Genomic DNA, 22,763 nt, shown 5'->3' with positions numbered 1-22,763 from the left:
TGTGACCCGGGCGTCAGATCAGAGGGGGTGGGTACCAAAATGCGTCCTTGCCCCCCGGCTGATTAAGCATCTAGTTGCAGTCCTGCCTACTGCCTACTCTTGTGGGAAGGGCAAGCTGGTCCAGTGCCCGAGGCACCGGATCAGAGAGGGCACCAAACATTACAAAGGGCGCCAAAATGTGATCTTGCCCGGCTGACCAAGCATCGACCCTGCTTGTGGGATGTAGCGTGCCTTCTTGGGGCCTCTTGAAAAGATTTATTATCATGCAAAATAAGTGTATATTTTATTGTAAGCTCCCCCTATTTGCTCGAGGCAGGACTCTGGTTGCCCAGCCCTTTTACGGGCCAGGGTCCACCCGGGGGGGGGGCTCAGAATAATAGGGTTTGATGAACCTTTTCCCAGAGATTTTTTCGTACAAGTTACATACAAATTATTAGGTGAGCATTTCCAGCCAGAAGGGAGGGGTGGGGACTTAGATATATCACTTTGTTCGGGTGCCAGGGCCGTCTTAAGAGCACCATGGGCCCCCGGGCGAAGTGATTTTTCTGAGGCCCTACCAGGCAAATTTGCATGTTTGCTCCTCGAAAATTTCAACTATATCTCATTTTTGTCAAGTGTAAGCGAATGATGTTTTGGTGATAAAAAAAATCATCCCTTTCACAGTTGGCGCCTTTTGCAGCCGCGTAGTTCGCAGGATTCAAGATCCGGCTCTTGTTCATGAAACAAAATATCTCTAATGTTGGTACTGTACTAGGTGAATAATTAGATAGAGGGGAAAATAATCAGAGAGAAACGTCTAACCCTTTTTTTCTTAGGAAGGTCAGTTGTAAAAATTGTCAAAATTTAGAATTTACACATTGTATATCCGTCTTCCGGAATATATGAGAGAATGATTCAGATGGTAGTGTTTACGACTGAAAAATTCTCGAGCCTCCTTAGGGAAACATGACAGTTCAGAGGTTTCCAGGAAGGCATGCACTTAACACTCCAGAGGACAGTCGAAGTTGCCTCGCTCAGGGGCAGTCTTCATCTAGAGATATCCATGCTACAGTCTACTATGGAACATCAATAGTGGAAGCATCGCCGAATGAAACTACAAACATACACCTTGTGCGCACTATTGGTACCTCCAGCCCCCAGATGGTAACTCCAACGAGAGTGGGGAGGTTTCCAAGGGGAAAAAATTGCTAGACATCTTTTCTAGTTTCCATTTTCGTTGCTGGTCGCGTCACCTCCTGTTATTCTTTCCTCCGTGGGGGGAGAGGGTGCTTGAAATAACATCAAAAACGAGGACGGTTGGTAATCAAATATGAAACTGATCATTGTGTTTCTGCTGTCATCTATTGAAAAATAATCGAAACTACGTAAACACATTTGATACTGTGTTCAAAATTAACCAGACCAGAATTAAATTTGTAGCTGATTCCCAGCTCTCAGCATAAAGACTGGCCATGATGGCCAGAAAATTTGTCAATATCGGTCATACTCTGTTGCACTTGAAGTTGGCGTGGTAAACACCTCCACATTCAACACTCACAATCAGTGTTAAAAAATTATTTGAAACTCTGCTGTTCTCAATTTTTTTTGACTCACAGAGCCCTTTTAAATAGGCTGACCATATTTACTCGAGAGAAATACGGGACATTGTGATTCCAAATACAGGAAAATACGGGACATTGCCAATTATCGTCAAAAACGACGCCAAAACCAAACAAAGTTACTAAATATTCTTGAAATTACGGAAAAATCCCAATGGCGGGAAATGATGCATTACTGCAAATTGCAGTGGATTAAAATGTATTTCACGAAAAAAAAACGTTCACCAAGGCAAATGTGGGATATTAATATTTTCTTTTATAGTTGTAATTATCATAAAATAATTGATGAGTTGAAAAATAATGTCAATCTTTGACTTCAATAAATAATAAAAATTCAAGTGGGCTTCGTGTAAAATACGGGAAAAACCGGGACACTTTTGCCAAAAAGTCGGGACGACTAAAAAATATCGGGACTATCCCGGGAAATACGGGACGTATGGTCTCACCCTACTTTTAAGTAAAAAAATTCGATGGTGGAACCCCGTATAGAATAATTTTTTAATTATTCATCAAAGTTACCGATTCATTTTTACTATTTAAAAATATTTATAATTATTTTCTTTTAATCTTACTGGTTTTTTTTTTCCTTGAGAGGGTGCGGAGTCCCTGGAGAGTGCACAAGGAGCCCCAAGGGCTCCGCTGAAGCGCCGGTTGAGAACCACTGCATTGAGTATCTACTAAGCGAATAGATGGCAGCACAGGTCCCAGTTTGGAAATCAAGGCGCCAAATTCAAATCGAATAATTGAATGTCAGCAGCGTTAGATAGTTCATTAATAGGCCATTGAAATTTCACAGCTCATGAATCGTACCATTAATCGATCGATCAGAAGGGTTTCTTGAATGTGAGCATGTGAAGGAATTTATGAGAGCCGCATTGTTTTTTCTCTCAGTGCTAGCTGTCCACTCAACAGATGGCAGCAATTACTCGACTCACTCACTCACGTACTTAATCACACACATGGAGACATTATGCAGGTCAGCGGTTCTCAACTAGTGCTCCGCGGGAACTTGGGGAAAATAAAATAAATCGGCAAATTTGATAAATAAAAAGACGCCTACAGGGTTCACCATAGAAATTATGTACTGAAAAGGGCTCCACGAGTCAAAAAAGGTTAACAACTGCTGATCCAGGTGGTATTTAACACCTCCATGATCACACACATCAAAGCGATGCAGTGCTGTCAAAGTCTCGGATGCTCGAGTAACCCCCACCCCCACACACCCCAGAACTAATTCAGAAATTTCCCACACGTAAAGCTCAAGACGAACACCCTCTGGCAATACATATATTTCTTAATTGTATTGCTCTAACGGAAGCATTTCCAACCTCTTGCTTGTGAGCACCGCGGTGCTCTCTCTCAAATACCAGATAATGTGCCTCATGCTTAATTCCATACCAGGAAATCGGAATAATGACGCTGATTTTTTTCTTTTTTGAATCAACAATATGGAAGAGTGCTGCATGGGTACCTACTGATATTCAGAGCTGCATCTAAGGGGAAGCAGACAGGTCTTGTGCCCCGGGAGTTAGACCAGAGAGGGCGCCGAATTCTCTCTTAAATTACTTGAACATTACACGGGCCTGCCCAATACCACACTAGCTCTAGTATGGTGTTGACTTGACCCTGCTGATATTCTCAAGGCCTAGCATAGACGGCGCTCATGTCAATCTGAACACCGCCATCCATCAGGAAAGGCGTGATTTAGCAGTCTCTTGTATTTATTTATTTACAATAACCCCAGAAGGCATGAAATGCACTTATACTGGAAGAAAAAAATAATAATAATAGTCAGTACGGGAAGCACTTCGCATACGGAGCCAGGTCGAAATCCCCAATAGTGGAAGCCAATCTTGCGTAGGGGGCACATACAAGTTTTGATGGAAGACTGTTCCATATTCTTGCCACACGGCATCTATATCCGTGGAAAAAGCAATCCCTTCTAGCCGTTGGTATTCTTATTTGGAAGCGATGCCTACGTAGGTAAACTCGCCTGTCTATGATCTCAAAGAAAGGCTCTCTCGATGGTAGATAAACAATTTGGTGGACTAGTTTGTAGCACATCTTCAGATCTGCAGCGATTCTACGCCATTCCAGTGAGTGTAAACCCAGAAATTGAAGTCTCTGGCAATAAGATAGACCGCTCATGCCAGGTATTCGTTTAGTAAACGACCTCTGTGGCTTTTCGAGGAGCTGTATGTCCTTGATTTTGTAAGGGCTCCATACTTGAGAACAGAACTCCAGAGTCGGGCGAACGTACACACAGAAAGCATATGACAACGTATGCGCATCACACTTACGGTATGCCGTACGTAACATACATGAAATTCTATTAGCTTTGCAGACTATGCCATGATAATGATCAGTGAAATCCAGAATGCGGCTCATTGCAATACCTAAATCCACGCATGTATCCAATTGCTGTAACGTTTCATTACCTAGTTGGTAATATTCAGGATCGGCGCGTCTACCTAAATGCATTGATCCACTTTTTGAGGATGAAATAGGTAGCTTATACTGACAACTCCACTGGAAAAGTTGTTGGCATGCAATTCTTAAGCCCCTAGTGTCTGTGTGCCCCTAGTGTTAATTCTTAACCCCCTAATCCACTGGAGAGAATAACTTCACGTCATCAGCGAATTGCAATAGAGAGATGGGTGACACAGCCTGAGTAATATCGTAAGTGTACAATATTGTATGGTAATAGTCTTAATTTCATAACGGTTTTTTTTGTTCCCATGATACCTCATTCGGGGCGCCAATTTTTTTTGTCCTGGTCTTAAGGTGGTAAAATGTATTTAAAGCTTGGGAAGTGTCAAAATACATTTAAAGTTCACAAAGTTGCAAAATGAATTTGAGCTTCAAATTATCAAAATATTATGCAGGCTTGGGAAGTGTAAAAATATATTTAAAACTCGCAAAAACTGTGAAAATGTTATGCGGGCCTAGAAAATGTCAAAATATAATTGAAGCTTGCAAAGTGGCAAAATGTATTTAAAAGAAGGCCTCTGCACCATGCTTGCGACGTCACTGAAGGAGGCCATCTCACATAGCAATCGGATATATTTTAAAAAAGGGTAAAGATGGCGCATGCGTCGGCCTGTTATATCCAATGGCTATAGGTGAGATTAACGGGACTGGATAGGGGGCCCCCTATTGTAGTGGCTGTAGGTGAGATGGCCTTCTTCTGTGACGTCACGAGCTCCGTGCGGAGGCCGCCTTCTACAGGTGTTGCTGGAGCCCGATTTTAACTCATATTCTCACCTCGGAATCTTTTTCCATATGCACCTACGCTTCTCTTTCTGAAATTCTTTGAACCATTTCATATAAAATGAAAGATTCAGCCAAAATATAGAAGGCATTGAAAAAAAAAAACTAGCTATGTTTTCCAGCCCCATTCACATAGGAAATAGAAAAAGCGGGTTTAATACCAGCTTCAAGAATTTTCACCAATGACTACTCTCAATTTCTTTCCTTACGAAGGGAAAAAAGTCGTCAAGCGGGTGCTTGACCTCCCAATGCTACCACAATATTTGCACGTGTGAACAGGGCTTCAGTGCAAGACTCTTAGCATCAAACAGAATATTCTGGGAGATTATCTCCTCCATCTGCATATATCAGACACAGACATGAGCTGACCAAATCACAAATGGATGGGGGACACTTATGTACTCGACTGCATTGTCAACACGAGCTTTAGTAAACTAACACTGGTGTTGGTTGTCATAGGCGGAGATAGACGTGGAAGTCTGGGGGCATGATGTCAATTCATATAAACATTAGATCAGTCGACTTCAACTTTGACAATGCAACAACGATGCCCCTCGTATCTCCACCCATGTTGGTTAGGTACATGTGAAATAAAGATTTTCAGTATCTCATCGTCCCATAGCATGGGCGGAGATACGGGGGAGGGCAATAGCATCAAAGGTGGAGTCGACTGATCTAATGTATATATGAATTAACATCATCATCGTGCCCCCCAGACTATCTCCGCCCATGTCCCATAGATTCTCGTTTATCCAATTTTGAAGGTGTTCATTGTAGCCTTCAATCAGTTTGTCTTTTTTTATAGCACCATTATTTGCAGAAGCGGAGATAGACATGGAAGTCTGGGGGCATGATGATGTCAATTCATATATAATACACATTTACATTAAATCAGTAGGCTCCACCTTTGACGCTGGGGTGGGTGGGTGGGGGCGGGATTCTCTTCTTCTTCCCCCCCCCCCCGTATCACGATACTTTGGTGTTTCAAAAAGCTTATATTTAAATTTTGGGTAATTAGCTGGAACGAATCAAACAATTTTCAATAGAAACCTATAGGAAATCACGTTTCAGCTAACGAATGTGATTCTGGAACAAATCATCTTTGTTAGCCGAGGTATCACTAACAGTAAAACACAATATATCGTCGTTAAATTTGATTGTCAGTATCATGGCAATGAAAATCTTTCAGTTACCAGTCTTTCAATTTTAATTTAAATAATAAACTGCGTAATTAAAATTCAATATCAATCATTTGAAATTACCTATAATTTAATTTTTAATTAAAAACTCCAATTTTATAATTGTGATGAAACGTGATATTCGGCAGCCCAATATTCAGTATTAAGCTAAAACATCAGGAGAATATTCGGTATTCGGCCAAAAAATCACTATTCATCCCATCCCCTAATTCGAAGCTTGCAAAATGTGCCAAAAGATATGGACACTTTCTCGAGAACATTACACAAGGAAAAATATATTCGAGAATGGTTTTTTTTTTTTTCATTTAAGGTTTTATTTACATAGGCACATACAACAGAATATTACAATAATAATTTTTTTTTTTCAGTTTTTAAATTTTTTTTTCATTCCCAAAAGCAACCAGCTTAAGCCTGTATGTATACATACACACAACAACGCTTCTTTTTCTTCTTCCAAAAATAGAGATATCGCAACGACGCTCAAATATCATCAATTTATGTACTTCAATTTATTATGTTAACTGATTTTCTCTCTCTGGTGTGTCTTTCTTTCTTCCATGGCGGTCATCTAACCCCATCGAAAAACTTAAAAACACTCTCGCTTACAATTATAATTCACTGTATTTACACAAAAAAAAAAAGAGCCCGGGGTAGGGGGGCCTCTTCTAGACAGAAAAACAAAGTTTCCAGACTCTACTTAATTAAAACATGGTAGAAATATATAATATATATATACTTTTTTTACTTACATCACCGGATATTTCCAAAGGATGAAGAAAATCAATTTTTTGTGGCGTTGTTGTTCGGTTATTATTTATTACCATCACAGTGGGGCCGAACACTGTTGGCGAGAGAGCTTAATGGTGTGGTGTGTTCAGTGCTGCCATACATCGTCTGAATCAATATTGAGCAACTGAGAAAAAAAAATATCGTAATGTGGGTCTATTTCTGCTTTCTTTGGAGAAACTTTCAAGTATGTGCCTGAAAGTTGGAACCATGACTTGCTCAAAACCTGTCTGAGATCAGATACGGTCATTTTCATTCACAAGAAGAGAGAAAATGTCAGTGGAGCTAATGCCTGTATAAGACGTCCATATTATTCCTTTTTTAAACAACAAATTTGATGAAAAATCACTAGAGAGGGATAACCAACTAATCAATGACTAACAAGGACCTTGGCCCACAATTGGGAGAGGAAAAATTTTTCCGGGTCACTCTCAAAGCAAGCAATAGCTGATGTAAAGTTAGTAATAATAAAACAGAGTTAAAAACCAAACTTATTCCACGATTAAAAAAAGAATTGCTGAGATCATCTTCCTACCCTTTGGCAGCAAGACACACTCAAGATTATAGATATTTATTCATGTTAGTACTCTCAAGAATGCTTGTTGGAGCAGAATACTCACAGGACAGAACAATTCTGTTAATAGATCAAAACTAGCAAAGTGTAAAATATTATTCAAATCAGCAAAGTGTCAAAATATCATCGAAACTAGCAAAGATTTAAAATAAGATGAAACATTCAAAGTGTCAAAATATAAATGGAATTTAAAAAGTTTTGAAACATGATCAAAACTTGCAAATTGTCAAAATAGGATAGAAACTTGCAAATTGTCAAAATAGGATAGAAACTTGCAAATTGTCAAAATAGGATAGAAGCTTGCAAATTGCCAAAATAGGATAGAAACTAGCAAAGTGTCAAAATATAATTGAAGCTTATCAAATTGCAAAATATTATCAAAAAACTTGCAAAGTATCGAAATATCATTGAACCATTCAGCACCAAAATATAATTGAACCTTAACAGGTTGTGAAATATGTTCAAAAAAACTTGGGAATTCTCAAAACATGATAGAAACCAGCAAAGTGTCAAAATATAATCAAAACATTGGAAAATAACTGATAAAGTATCAAAATATAACTGAGGCTTCACAAGTTTTGAAATATGATAAAAACTTGCAAGTTGTCAAAATAAAAACAAAGTTTCTACTTTCAGAATATGATTGAAGCTTTTGAAGGGTCAAAGTATGGTCACAAAACTTGCAAAGAGTTAAAATATCACCATTTTTCACTTGTAATGTGTAAAAATGCAATCAAAACTTGCAAAGTGTCAAAATATGGTAAAAAATTGCAGTTTCCCCAATATAATGGAACTTGCAAAGTGCCAAAATGTAATCAAAGTTTATACTTTTTCACTTTGATCGTTATTTATCCATACTAAGCTCACATCCAACAGTATTCGGCACAAAATAAAAGATAAATAAATACTTTAGACACCTACTAAAGAAAAACAAAGACAATAAAAAAAAAGCATCTAATGATTGAAGCTCAGTCCATCATCACAAGCAACTTGTCTTCACAGAGTTCACAAATACATATGAACAGAGAAGTACACATATGTATCAACGCTCATTCAAACAGATCCGATACGTCATTAGAAATGCAAAAGCACAGCACTAAAATTCCCTTTTTTCCAATTTGTACGCCTCATTACAAATGTCGGTTTGTAATAACTCATCGAATCGGAGATATTAGAAGGTGGGAGTGAGAAGAGGGAGCAAAAGATGGGCTAATTAATATAATATATATTCACAACAAGTAATATAAAGACACTCGCGACCTTCCTGTGAAAAGACTGGCATGAAGTATAACCAAGGACATGTTTTTAACTAAGACATGAATAATGTGTGCAGTATTATAATATAGACAGAATTTTCGTCATTGAAAAAAAAAAAGGCAACAAATGAGACATAAACAATAGGCATATTTTGCATATTACAATCAATCGTTTAGAAATACAATACACATTGCAAAGACATGCTAATATACTTGTCATTTCAGACCATAATCCATCAAGATATTCACACGCAGGTAACTAGTCAATTGAAGTACCATACATTAGATTTTACCAGACATCGGGAAGGTTATTTTCAATTATATTTGAGATTAAAGTCTTGATGGACGATACGTGAATTCTTCAGTTAGACTCGACAGCATCTGCAAATAGCAGAAGGACGCAACTTTATGCATTATGGTGAATGGGTAAACTGAGTTCAACCTCCAAATACCTAGGAGGACACATCTAAATGGAGATAGCTATTATCAATAAGTGATTTCTAATCCTCTTCCTGTACGTCTATTCTGAGGTGACATTGATGCAGATCACGTTTTTTATGGACAACATTCAAACCGAGGAATCACCTCCTGCAAAGTAAGGATTAACGTCTCCCTCCAAAATATGCTTGGTTAGATAGCAAATAAATGTTATTTAAATTTACAAACCCCAGATTATGGATTATTCAGCAAATAAAGTGCTTGCCCAAGCAGAAATTTGACCCAAGTTAACCATCATGGGAGCATGTACTGTTGCTTGCGAGCACTCTGATGCCCACTTATCCACCCAAGAGTGCTTGTGATTAATTTTGTAATTGACGCACCAACTGAACAACCACATTTCAAGACCAGAATTATGCTGATTTGAGTTTCGTAATGTCCTACGATTGCCAGGCAGAAGAGTTTACTTTCATTATGAACATGATAGATGGCGCTCATGACCAAAAAAAAAAAAAAAAGGCGGAAGAACCTTGCCTTAAAAAGATTTCAGTCTTAAGAGTTTTCGACTGTGAATCTGAGCAAAATTTAAATATTTTACCGACTCTGGTGGTTGATGTCTTAGGAACAAATATTCAAAAGGGTAAACAAACTCAATCACAATATAACTTTTTTTAAACACAAAAATACTGTCATGGAAAGGAACAAAAATATCTTGAATAAGGAATACTTCTTGAAGGAGTTGCCACCAAATTCTACACAAGAGCTTCATACAATAATCAAATTTTATACATATGCTTAGTCACTAGACAGGGCCTTAGCCTGGGAGCCCAGAGATCAACATGAATTGGGAAAAAAAACTTCACTTTGTAAACTTACTTGAATATCAGTATAGGTACCTGCCAAAAGTCTTGGTCTATGGTTTCATTCCAGCATGCCTCTGAACGTGCTAAGTGTTGAAATATAATTAAAGCTTGTGAATTGCCAAAATATTCTGCAAACTTGCGAAGTGTGAAAATAACAAAATATTCTACAAACTTGCTGTGTCAAAATAACAAAATATATTTGAAGCTTGGAAAATGTCCAAATATATTTGAAGCTTGCAAAGTGTCAAAATGTTAGGCAAGTTTGCAAAATGTCAAAATGTTATGCAAGTTTGCAAAATGTCAAAATGTTATGCAAGTTTGCAAAATGTCAAAATGTTATGCAAGTTTGCAAAATGTCAAAATGTTATGCAAGTTTGCAGAATATCAAAATATATTTGAAGCTTGCGAAGTGTTAAAATGTTATGCAAGTTTGCAAAATATCAAAATTATGATCAATGTCAAAATTTGCAATTTACTAGCAAATAAATGAGTTTGTAGGGGGTCCCCTCTACATACATACATATCATAACGCATTTTCATACACATGCCAGAATTTTCACATGGAAAAAGGTCAGCATTTCTTAAAAACTTTTTTTTCTCCTTCTAAGATTAACACGAAAGTTCTTTTACTCCTTCTCGTCTTCTTCGTAACTTCTTTTTTGGAAATATAATTCCTCTCTATGTATTAAATGCAATTTGATATATGAAGTTTAGGCGATAATAAGCTTTTTTTTTCTTTTTAAATTCTTTTTTTTAGGAGGATTAAAAAATATATGTATATGTATATATATAAATATAAATACAATGCTTTGGCAATTCATATAGAGCAATGCTTCATACGCGTAAGCAGTAATATGGGCATACTAATGTTAAACATATTCATCCCCACATTCTCGAAATATTCCGTATATATACCCGATGAAAAAAAGATTATTCTACGCAACGAAATTGTGGGATGAATATGTTAATTTTGAGTCAAATATCATTTTAAAAAAAGGTTATTAATTATAATTTTTTCTCTGTTTGATTCCTAGTTTTTCTACGTTTTCAATTTGATTAAATGATATAATTTATCAATGAGCAAATTTCTCGTACAATTTCTTTTTTTTTTTTTTATTTCAAAGCCTGTATTTACACTAAGGAGACACTAAAATATTTCACGCTAAGATTAAGTGATGCTCTAATAACGGCGATGATTTCCAGATCAACCCGCAATTTACAGTGAATTTTGTAAAATTTATATCCTTGTAATTTAAAAAAAGGCAATATTTTGAGTTTTTTTCCTGTTAAAAAAATGTCTCTAATTTAACAAAAATCAGCGGATACGAGTTCTGAAGATTTAAATTTGTATTTTTCTAAAAGTGTTCAAAATGTGTGTGGCCTAAAGTGTTTCCCTGAATGTAAAATGTCAAATGATCATTATAAAACATTAACTATTTTCCACCTGTGCACTGAATATAGAAATTAGAAAAGCCCTAAAGTTTGCCAAAGTCACGTATTTGAAAGGGTAAGGTGGGGTGGTTGAAAAACGAGCAAATAATTCTCCAAAAGAAGATTATAAAGTAACAATAAATAATCTATATTCACATTTTCTGCAGAGGACCAATGTGGAAACAAAAAAAAAGCGAACATTGAAAAAATGTTTGAAACACAGTGTACGTATGATACAAAGTTTCCATACAACATCTAAAAGATAAAAATGTATATATTTCTTAGAAAACTAGCCAAAAAATGGGGGTGAGGGGTGGAGAACCACGAACAAAAATTACACTGGACAGCGATTATAAAGAGAAAAGAATTAGTTGTTTTTTTATACACAATTATGTACATACAACACTCCAAAGATTATAAAGCCAAGTTTTTCTTTTTTTAAGCTTCAAACTATTTCCTCCCCATTGAAATTAAGATTAAGTCACTATTTTTGTTTCTCAAATGCATTTTTTTAAATTATTTAACATATGTAAACACATCATGAGTGTCTCTTTCACATCCATGTATCCATCACATATTGGAATAAGTAATAGTTTCAAAGTTGTTGGGCCTCAACGGGGAGGCACAACTCATAGTCATGAATTCCAATAACTGCTGTATCTGTTGCTTAATGATGCTTGTTAGAGGGAAGATACTAGTATATAACTTTTCCTCTTTTTATGCCACCTCTTTTAATACGTAAATACATATATATAATTTTAATTGAGATAAAATTATTTGAGAAATATCTCGATAGTCTTGTCTTTGCAGACCCTAGTGCAAATTTAATGATTTTTCCCTGGCACATTTAATTTTACCAGCCTACATTACAAATGTGATAGTAGAAGTCATTAAACTTTATGTACTCGCACTTGGAGGCACACCTATAAATTAGGCTTTCTTCCGATTTTCAGCTGGTTCAAGGTACAGAGTATAGGAAGAAAGGCCATTCTTACTAAATTGGTTTTTTGCACTTGAAAGAAAAAAATTTCCAAAATTAAATAAGACAAAAATAAAAGGAGTATTTGTAGATCCTCAAATAAGGAAAATATCGAGTGATTTTTATTTTCACATAGAATTACTTCCTGCATGGTAATTATCGACATCTGCAACCACGGGTTCTTTTTAGGGAACTACAAAGAGGAAAATTACCAATAGCCTATTCAAGACCTACCCTGTTTCTAAAAAAATCTTGGATATCGAATGTCTTCAAAAATACATTTGGATTTTTTCCACTGATAACCTGGGAGCAGTCAGTGTGTGATGAATAAGGATAAAAGTGCAATACGTACATACAGAAAACTGGCTGTGTGAAGAGATCTTGATGTTTAGGAAAATAAAACTCATCTCTGCCCTCTCAGGAACACGAACCCCGGTCTCTTGTATGCCAGGCAAGTAATCTACCTAAGCAGATAGAACATTCCGCGCTATAAGCATCAGTATATCTTCACATTGCCAGTTTTCCGTACGTAATGTATTAACAAAGGAGATGATGTCTTTCTCTACAGGGTTTCCTCCAAGACATCCGAACTATGGAGGAAGCAGGTGGGACTCTTCAGTGATGAGTGATTATGATTGTTTTTTGCAGAAAAAAAAAGATAACACGATACAAAAAAAAAGAATTATTTTTTATAAAATACTGGAAAAATGAGTATAAATTTCTTTTTGCGTAATACACGTGTGTACTCTATGGAATATCATATATATGTATATGAAGAAAAAAAATGTTTTGTTGATTTCTCATATATGTAATGATGTATGAATATGATAACATAACTACCATAATAAATGTATTATAATTTGTTATTAAATAATATACCATTATCTCTATTTTCAAGATGTGCAAGTTTTTCATAGTGCATATGCATTTCAAAAAAATGATCATCATGCATACAGAAAAAACTGTACCTGGTGGAGATTTTTTACATTCATATTTGAATGAGATTTTTTACATTCATATTTGAATTCAGTTTCCCAAAATTAGTAAAAAAAAAGGTTAAAAATTGTTGTTAAAAATTGTTTTTTCGGGTTCGAAGACCGTCGTCCGTTTGAGTTTGTTCTCAACGTTTCCCCAACACTAGTGGTTGGCATCTTCAGGAGAATTGATAAACTGGATCAAGTCAAGTTTTCCGGAGTCTCAGGTTGTATTTATGCACATAAGTGGCTTGAACTACACTATTGTTTTGTGATTGGTCAGTTGATTCTATGGCTGGCAGCGTGTTGTAAACAGTTGTTATGCTGGTAGAACCTGATTGGCCCAGAGATGTGGAGTTATCTGATTGGCTGTTGTCATCATTCTGTTGCTGGACCTTGAAGGGGAAGGTTCTTGTTCTTCTGAGAGCTGGTGTCCAGGATCTGCTCAATTTCAAAGTTTCTTCTCTTCTATTATAGCTGTTTTTGTGCTTGTATATTTCAATAGCCTCTCTGTAGATTCGTGGGAAGAAGTGGTCAACATTAGCTATTACCTGTGTTTTGCTGAACTGTACACTGTGGTTGTCGTAAAGCGCATGCTCTGCCACAGCCGACTTTTCTGTTTGGCCCATTCTGCAGCATCGTTCGTGCTCTTTTATTCTCGTGGCCACAGATCTTTTTGTGGTTCCAATATATACCTGACCACAGGTGCACGGTATTCGGTAGATCCCCGGTCTGTGGCCACGAGAATAAAAGAGCACGAACGATGCTGCAGAATGGGCCAAACAGAAAAGTCGGCGGTGGCAGAGCATGCGCTTTACGACAACCACAGTGTACAGTTCAGCAAAATACAGGTAATAGCTAATGTTGACCACTTCTTCCCACGAATCTACAGAGAGGCTATTGAAATATACAAGCACAAAAACAGCTATAATAGAAGAGAAGAAACTTTGAAAGTGAGCAGATCCTGGACACCAGCTCTCAGAAGAACAAGAACCTTCCCCTTCAAGGTCCAGCAACAGAATGATGACAACAGCTAATCAGATAACTCCACATCTCTCGGCCAATCAGGTTCTACCAGCATAACAACTGTTTACAACACGCTGCCAGCCATAGAATCAACTGACCAATCACAAAACAATAGTGTAGTTCAAGCCACTTATGTGCATAAATACAACCTGAGACTCCGGAAAACTTGACTTGATCCAGTTTATCAATTCTCCTGAAGATGCCAACCACTAGTGTTGGGGAAACGTTGAGAACAAACTCAAACGGACGACGGTCTTCGAACCCGAAAAAACAATTTTTATCAAATGATGGCCGCGAAAACCTTATAAACTAAAAATTATTGTGTTTACAAAACAACAGTGTTGTTCATTGTTATCGCTATTTAAGGTAGCGCACACACAATCTCAATGACTATGTTTTTCTCTCCCTTTTCTGCAAATAACTTTACTATTTTAGGCCCTACATTAACCTGTGGAAGCCGATATGTTTGAAATGTAATGAATATATATATATACTCGGAAAAAAGGTGGAAAAAAAAGCTAAGAGGAAATTTTCATTTGGCTAAGAAATATTGACAAAAAGTACTTAAAATTATATAAAAAAGATGAAATATGGAAAAATTATACAGATTCTAAATTATTGAAAATAAGAATGTATTTATGTGTTTCAAGATAGAAAGTTATTTTAGACTTTGAAAAATGAGCTGAAATGAAAGAATATAAAAAAGAAAGTGATGAAAAAAATGCCAAATATTTTCAACGTAAACTGCCATAGACACCATTTAGGCCAATTTCTTGAGATGGCCAAGAAATGTTCCACTAAGAAAAGAAAGAAAGAAAAAACAGCTCCACAAAACATCCAGAAATTGCCAAAATGAAAGGCTTCTAAGGAGACAAGATATCATATCCAGGCCAAAATGAAACATGTCAGGTTTGGCATATGATAGCTTTCTAATGAAGAAGAGAACATTAAATTTGTGTAATTGGACCATTTGTGAGAGAGAACTTGGGATATTTTCATTCCATTAAACACACTCTTAGTGAAGGCCCAACCTAACATGTCATGGACACCAGACTTATCCCGCTGTCCAGCCGGGCTTCACGGCAGAGAATGGAAGTGTCCAACTTGACAGATTTATTTCAGTTATAAAACAAACCCTTGGCTGTATAATCATCTGTATGTATGCAAACTTGTAATGTACATAACATCAACCACGCGTGTAAACTAACAACACAAAGGGATATAAATATATACATATACAAACACGTAATTATCTAAACGAAGAACAAGCAATACATATATAGATATTGAAAGAAAAAAAAAAGAAGAAAGAACGTAAACTTAATATATCTTATTTCGAAACGACCAGTTTTCCCACTTTACAATTTGAAAGACGATTTATCCAAATACACAAGGTCGAATATTTACACATTTTTTTGTAAATATAATCTCATTCCTACTAATTCTAAAACAATGTGAAAGACAACAGAAAAAGAAAAGAAAACATTGATCACTCGCTAATTTAAGAATAATAATACCTTTGAGCATGCTTTCAGGAAACGGTGAAAAAATGGGACAAACAAGCTAGTTTATTAGGGGAGGGGGAATGAAAGGGAACAGTATCTTAAAAAAACCTCCTTCTCAAATACTTAAAGATAAAAATTTGAAACCAAAATATATATATATATATATATATGACACACACATATATATTTATGTATAAGAACAACACGCACAAAAACACAGCAAGGGGAAGAAAAAAAAAAGCTGTGTTTTCGTTCATCGTAATTGTAACAACCATAACAACGTTTAAGACATCAAATACTGAACTAGGTTAGAGAGCAATGCAATGAGATTCATGAATCAATGATGTGCAACTTCTAATTATAATGAATATGAAGCCACAATATCTATATGTGTATATATATATAATATAGAGAAAAATTCTTTTTTCTTTACCTGAAATGTATACATTTGTAATTCTTTAAATGCCTTCCATACATCAATCGAAATCGCATGCAGCGGAACAGCAACCAGTGTGAACACAAAAAAAAATTTACGTGAGCAAATTTGTGTGAACGCAACTACTATCAAGATAGAATTATCATCAATCAAACTTAATGACTAAGAATATTTGATGATTAACTTTCTCTAAAGGCGGCTACACATTACTCTGACGAAACAAAATCACAGCACGTCAGTGAGGTGTGTGTATATTGCAATATTTCAAAGAAATTGTATGACTGCCAAAAAACTAACACAGACATTGCATATTTTGCTGGCATCTCAGTTGGAAGTAACGCTTTCAACAGATAAAATGGGAATGCATTAAAAAAATAATGCCAGTCGCATGCCAACAGATTACTTCTAAAACTCCTGACACAAGATAAAGTTTGGATGAGAGCATGCTAACCTCTTTCAAATCTGTCATCAGTTGTTTGACACTTGATCATTTTTTGTTGCACCAGGAGTCTTTTCTGCATATGATGGCTAATTAGACAGAGGCCTACAGTTCATTGCTGAATCTGGGCAGCATTCAACCTTTGTATTGCCACATACATTGCCAAGAGGTTGGCTTAGGGGACTTCATGCAATAGCAATATATTTTGTGGTCATCTTGTCGCTGTTTCTGTCATACCTCTGCATCTAGAAGGATTCTGATAAAGACAAATATCTTATAAACCGGGGCTACTACACCCTTGTTGTTTGTGCATGCAACTCATGCAATCTAGCCCGACTCATTGAACTCTCGCCATATATTAGAATAAATCATCTGAAAAATCCAAAGAAAGAAATTTCGTGGGACACAAAATCCAACATTTTTGCTCGTAACTACTAACTGAGGATATATGCTGCACAAAATTGATCCAGGTGAAACAAAGATCTATCAAGCTGGTCACCTTGTGAACTTTGCTTACTCAGCAAATAATGATGTAAATCTCTCATATATTTGGCTAAAGTTCTAGCACATATTGGTATAGAACCTGAGTGGAGTGTTGGTAAGATGCTCGTCTACCACCTCGAAGATTGCTCTCAGGTCCCAGGTTCGAACCAAGGGAAGAATATGGACAGCAAGATGTTTTCCCCTAACAAGCTTGAGATAACAACCAATAGATAATGCCTTCATTTCCAACCCAACTCGTTAATGGCATTAAATTGCAGTATAGCTGTATGACCGAAGTTGGTGTAATAGTAGTTCCTTATGGAAAATGTGTGTCCTTTAGAGTCTTTGAAAAAAATTCAGAGGTTCACATCTTTTAGGAAATGTTGCCAAAATTCAAAGGATATGTTACCTGGAGAAAATTTTTTGGATAATTTTTGTCACTTTAGCACATACCTGAATCATTAGAATAGTATTTTAAGTGATTTTACGAGTCAAAAGAAAACGAAAACATTTGTACCGATTGCTGTTCTCTTTGAGGATTTCAAATGAAGCACTTCATCTCACTCATTTAACAAGTAGATAACGTGTGGGTTTGATCAACCACACCGACAAAAAAAAAAAGAAGATATACCACCAGTACCTATGTATGTACCGGCTTATCATTTATATAATATATATATGCCTAAAAATTTATGAACTTTGTCCGTCTCGTCTAAATCAATGATAGTAATAATTTCTACATATACATACATACACACACACACACGCGCAAGATTTTTTTTTTTGTGTTTCCAAATTTTTTTTTCTCAAAAAATGTATTCATAAATTTTTTTTAAATCATTCTTCCGCTACAATAAGAATCGAAAGCATCTAAAAAAATTTTTTTTCTTCTCGTTAAGAATTTTTTTTTCTCAGTTCTTCTTTCGATAATATAGTGTTTTACATGTTTACGATATAGTACTATGACTTCGTTTTATTTATATGTATAGGGTACAGAAAAAAGAGAGAATAAACCTCTGATAAATCGCTCAACAGCTATGTACACGACAAACAGGAAATATATCGGCAAGAATAATATATAAAGGAAAAAACTCCTCCTAAACAGTAGTCAAGTCACGCAGAAATAATGTTTGTCTTGCCATAATCTTCTCTTAATTTCCCATCAACGGCAGAAAAACATGGCTATCGACAGACAAAGCTCTACAGCGTAATCAATTTCTTTTCTTAAAATGGAGAAATTTTATCCACTAGGTGGTAGTTATTATAGATATGAACCGGCAAACATAAATCCTATGGAACTGTAGAAAACGCAACGTAACCGGGGAGAAAAATACAGCTGTATTAATTTTTTTAAATTGTAATACAGGAATTCTGTAATTAAAGTTCCCATTATGGAGCTGTCCACAGTGGAAATACAAGCTTTGTATGCCGAGAGCTGTGTAAATAGACGTTGTGGATATATGACGTGATGATAAGATACCAGTTTCATCACTCCACTGATATATTTTTTTTCTCAATACATTTTAATCCTCGTTCATATTCTTTTGCACCGATTGCACAGTGCTCAATGAACAAACGGAGGCAATGCCCTCCATCCAGCTTAGGCACGATTGAAAGAAAAGACTTTTTTTTCGCCCCTCCCATTACTTGATGCTATATATGATATCAAACCCCTGTGACAATTAGCAGACACAGCCGAAACCCATAGAATTGCATCGATAACAGAACTCGCGGCAGAGCCATATTTGCACTGCACAACAAACAACAGTGTAATAACTAGAACAGGATAGGATAACTGCAGGAATGAAAACAAAAATCACAGGGAAGAAACATATCTTGTGTTTCAAATTTGGGGGGAGAAAAAAACCAACAAAGAAATACTCATCTGCATTTGTCATAAATATTTTTTTCTAAAAAACAAAACATATTACGGAATAAACATGTAAAACAATCAATTAAAATTTGAACTTGGAGAGTAAATTTGACGCTTGTATTTTCCTTCACTGATAAACATAAAACGAAAACTAACAGCAACCAACAATATCTTCAACTCAAATAACTGAAATCGATGGCACACATTTTCATGATATCACAAACAAAAAAGCCATTTTTTTCCATTCATGAAAGAAAAAGTAAAAATTTCAAGAATGAACAGGACCGAAAATGAGAAACGAACAACCTTATCCCCAATGCGGTGTATCAATTTCATTTGATGAAAATAAAACAATTATGTAGGCATGAATGTGAGATCCTGGAAGGGAATAAAAACAAAAAAAAACACAATGTTAATGGCATTCAAGACCGCAACCATTTCAAGGTCCGCATTAAACAAAATTAACACACAATTACTGCATTTTTTTCGTAAAAGAAACCGTTTCGATCATGACCATCCATTAACAAACACAAGTTTTCAATGTATATCACAGTAGAACCTCGTTATAATGAACTAATAAGGGCTGATGGTTGCTTATTACAATAAAAGTCTGATTTATAACAAATAATTCTTATAGGGGTGTAATGCTACAGGGTGTATATCAATGAAAGCACAGTAGTTAGCCGTAAAAAGTAGTTATTATATATCAAATAAAAAACAGCCTTCAACATAGGTTGAATGGAAAATTTGTGTGCATATACACTATAAATCTCAATTTGTCTTGCTGGCGAGCGGTATGAATCATGGAGCACATCCATATTTATGTAAAACAAAACAATGACCAATGTTTAATCAGTTGCTCAGAAATGCTTTTTATATGAATTAATACTTTTCAGACACTTAAAACAAGTTTTGAACTTATTGGATAGAAATTTTTAAAAAATTCAAATTTTTTTAGCAATCTGCCACAAACGAAGTCTCTTATAGTGAGGTTCTACTTTTCATTTAAAAAACATTCAACCACCTCGCTGATTTTTAAATGAGACAAAAAATCAGATTGATCCATTTACATTTGATATGACCATTAATGCCAATTAATCGGCTAGAAATTGTGAAGTTCTACATATTTCCTTATTTTGAATTCTTTTTAAATGTGGTGATACACAGGGTGACAATTATCAAAACCAGTGGTTCTTAACCAGGAGTCTATGGGCCCCGAGCAAGTCCCTTTAAAACTTTCGGAGGTTCTGTGAGTTTGGTCAAGACAATTTTAACTCATCTATTTTACATAATGTACAAAATATTATTCTGAAAGGGGGGTCTGTGGTTTTTTTTTAGTGGCACAAGGGTCCATGGACCACAAAAGGTTAAGAAGCCCTGGTTTTCATACATTGACATTAGAGAACCAGACATACTTGGCTTAACATCTCGTAAGGACGTCAAAGTGTTTGCTCGAAAAATAGCTGCAATATCTTGCAGGAATACTATTTGCTTAGACCAGAAGTTTTCAACTTTTTTTGACTTGCAGAACTCTTTTTTAGTATATAATTTCTATGGTGGAGCCCCTAGGCCAATTTTTAAAAAAAATCAAATTTACTGATTTGTTTCATTTTCCTCAAATGGCCGTGAACACCCTAGGAAGTGCACATGGAGCATCAGCTGAGAACCGATGAAAGAAATGAGATAAACATTCTTGAATGTGTTTCATCAAACCACTTTAAATGGATATCATTGGGACTGCTGAAAAAAATTGGCTTATCTGGTACTGCAAAAACACATCCTTTTTAATCTGAGTTCATCTTATCTTGCCAAAAGGGTCTTACATACTGTGGGAAACATACTTTGCAATTTATATTGAAGGAGCAGACACACCCTGCTTCACATCTCAAAGAGATTTTCAAAGCGTTTCTGAAGGATGGATACATCCAGAAAATGTATTAAATAACAAAAAGCAATATCACAACAAAAAGATAAAATTGTCAACATAAAAGAAATCAATAAATCTGGATTCTCAAGATCTTTCAATCAAGTTAATATTTGTTAAATTAAGTCTTTAATTTGAATCATCACTATAGAATCTTAGTATGATCACCAGATTAAATTTACAGTTCACCAACTGCCAACATGATAACAGGATTTCACGAGAAAAATTTGGCATCTAATGATGTTTGTATGTCATAATTAAAAACTATTGCTTAGCTTTCTGCTTTCTTACAGCTACTTCAAGTGCAGCTCAAACAACTTATGTGATTGCGATTGAACTTTTCCTCTCACATCAAAACAATAATTGTCACCTTGTAAGAATCGATACAAACACAAGAGGTATCAAATACAACCTGAATATGTAATTGAAATTCACATCTACTTGAAAGTCAATTAAGCCTAAAAAGGTTGGAAATGTTAAACTTCATGTATTGAAAATGATTTTCTTTCAATATATACAGTCAACCCTCAATTTTACGCATGCTTACATTTTTATAAACCAGTCTCTTGATCACAAACAATTTATCACTCCTTTAAAGGTCTTTCCCATTTGCGAACTGATTATTAAAGTCCACACGGGTTTGTAAAAATGGGCATCAACTGTATTGTGAAGAATTGATGAAAACATACAAGGCATATCATAATATCAGTGAAAAAAAAATCACATAGTTTGTGTGCACCCCCATATATAGATATATATTCATTTATACACACATATATAGACAAGAATGAAAGCACTATCGTTTAAAAATTATTTTTTGATCTTTTTTCTTCATTCTTTCTATCCCGTCAATTAATGCAGATAGAAACGGAAAATATCAAAACAACCACACAATTAACTATATATATAACCGCAGAGAGATTTTTGTACCAATAAATTCTATCAAATAAAAAATTTTCAACAGATAAAAACAGCGTTCTCTCTCTCTCTCTCTCTCTATGTATATATATAATTTGTATTTATATATATATAATAATGACGTGAAGGTGAAGAAGGGGGAAAAAGAAGCTCTTATATAATGATAAGCAGAGGGGGATCGAGTGAAGAGAGATCTTGTGGCAGTGTCGGCCAATGGGAACAGCGATCGATCCGAAAGTCTCCAGGGAATCTCACATAAATCATCCAACTCCTCTGGAACCTCATTTGATAGATATATATCACTAAAAATTTATACCTTCATCACAGAGACTTCACGTGTCTGCTTTATCACACTTGATATCACTGAAATGACAGAAACGGGGAAAAAAATGAATAACAAAAAAAAAAATAAACCAATAAAAATTAATAATGAATAACCAATATAGAAATGTTTAACATATACAACATATACACCATAATCAACTTGGGAAGGTTAACACAGGACTTTACTGAATCATACACATAAAGATACAATGATTGCTGCACTTAAGAGCTGTGTGCAATTTGACAGGTGTTCTAGAAGATATTTCAGGCAAAAAATTGTATCAAAAATAATTTTTTTTAAGATAGTGATTCCAGCTAGTGTGTCACATCGAAATACCTTGTAGGTGTGATAGAGCGCTTCTATATGGCATCAAAAAAAAAAAAGCTCAAATTTAAAAAAAATTTCAAGAACATATTTATTTGGTCCTAAAATACAATGAATGTTTGAAGTGCTCTCATGTCCTTCT

At 35.5% G+C, this 22,763-nt stretch overlaps 1 protein-coding gene across 3 annotated transcripts in view; it reads right to left on the bottom strand.

The window, feature by feature from the left end:
* Positions 1–14,603: 14,603 nt before the first annotated feature.
* The window catches only part of Camta (Calmodulin-binding transcription activator), a 168,740-nt gene continuing 160,580 nt past the window's right edge, over positions 14,604–22,763 (bottom strand). For all 3 annotated transcript variants that reach the window (XM_089237727.1, XM_089237725.1, XM_089237726.1), the window contains one exon: positions 14,604–22,335. Coding sequence is in view for 2 of the 3 variants with exons in the window: in XM_089237725.1 (XP_089093851.1) it covers positions 22,305–22,335 (31 nt within the window). In the remaining variant the exon portion in view is untranslated. The remainder of the gene's footprint in view (positions 22,336–22,763) is intronic.

The sequence above is a fragment of the Pholcus phalangioides genome, unplaced genomic scaffold, assembly GCF_987345545.1.
Source record: "Pholcus phalangioides strain wild (caught in Gottingen) unplaced genomic scaffold, Ppha-v1.0 ptg000010l_1, whole genome shotgun sequence".
Taxonomy (NCBI): Eukaryota; Metazoa; Arthropoda; class Arachnida; order Araneae; family Pholcidae; genus Pholcus; species Pholcus phalangioides.
Note: the sequence above shows the minus strand (reverse complement) of the source record. Positions and strands in the feature narration are given on the sequence as shown.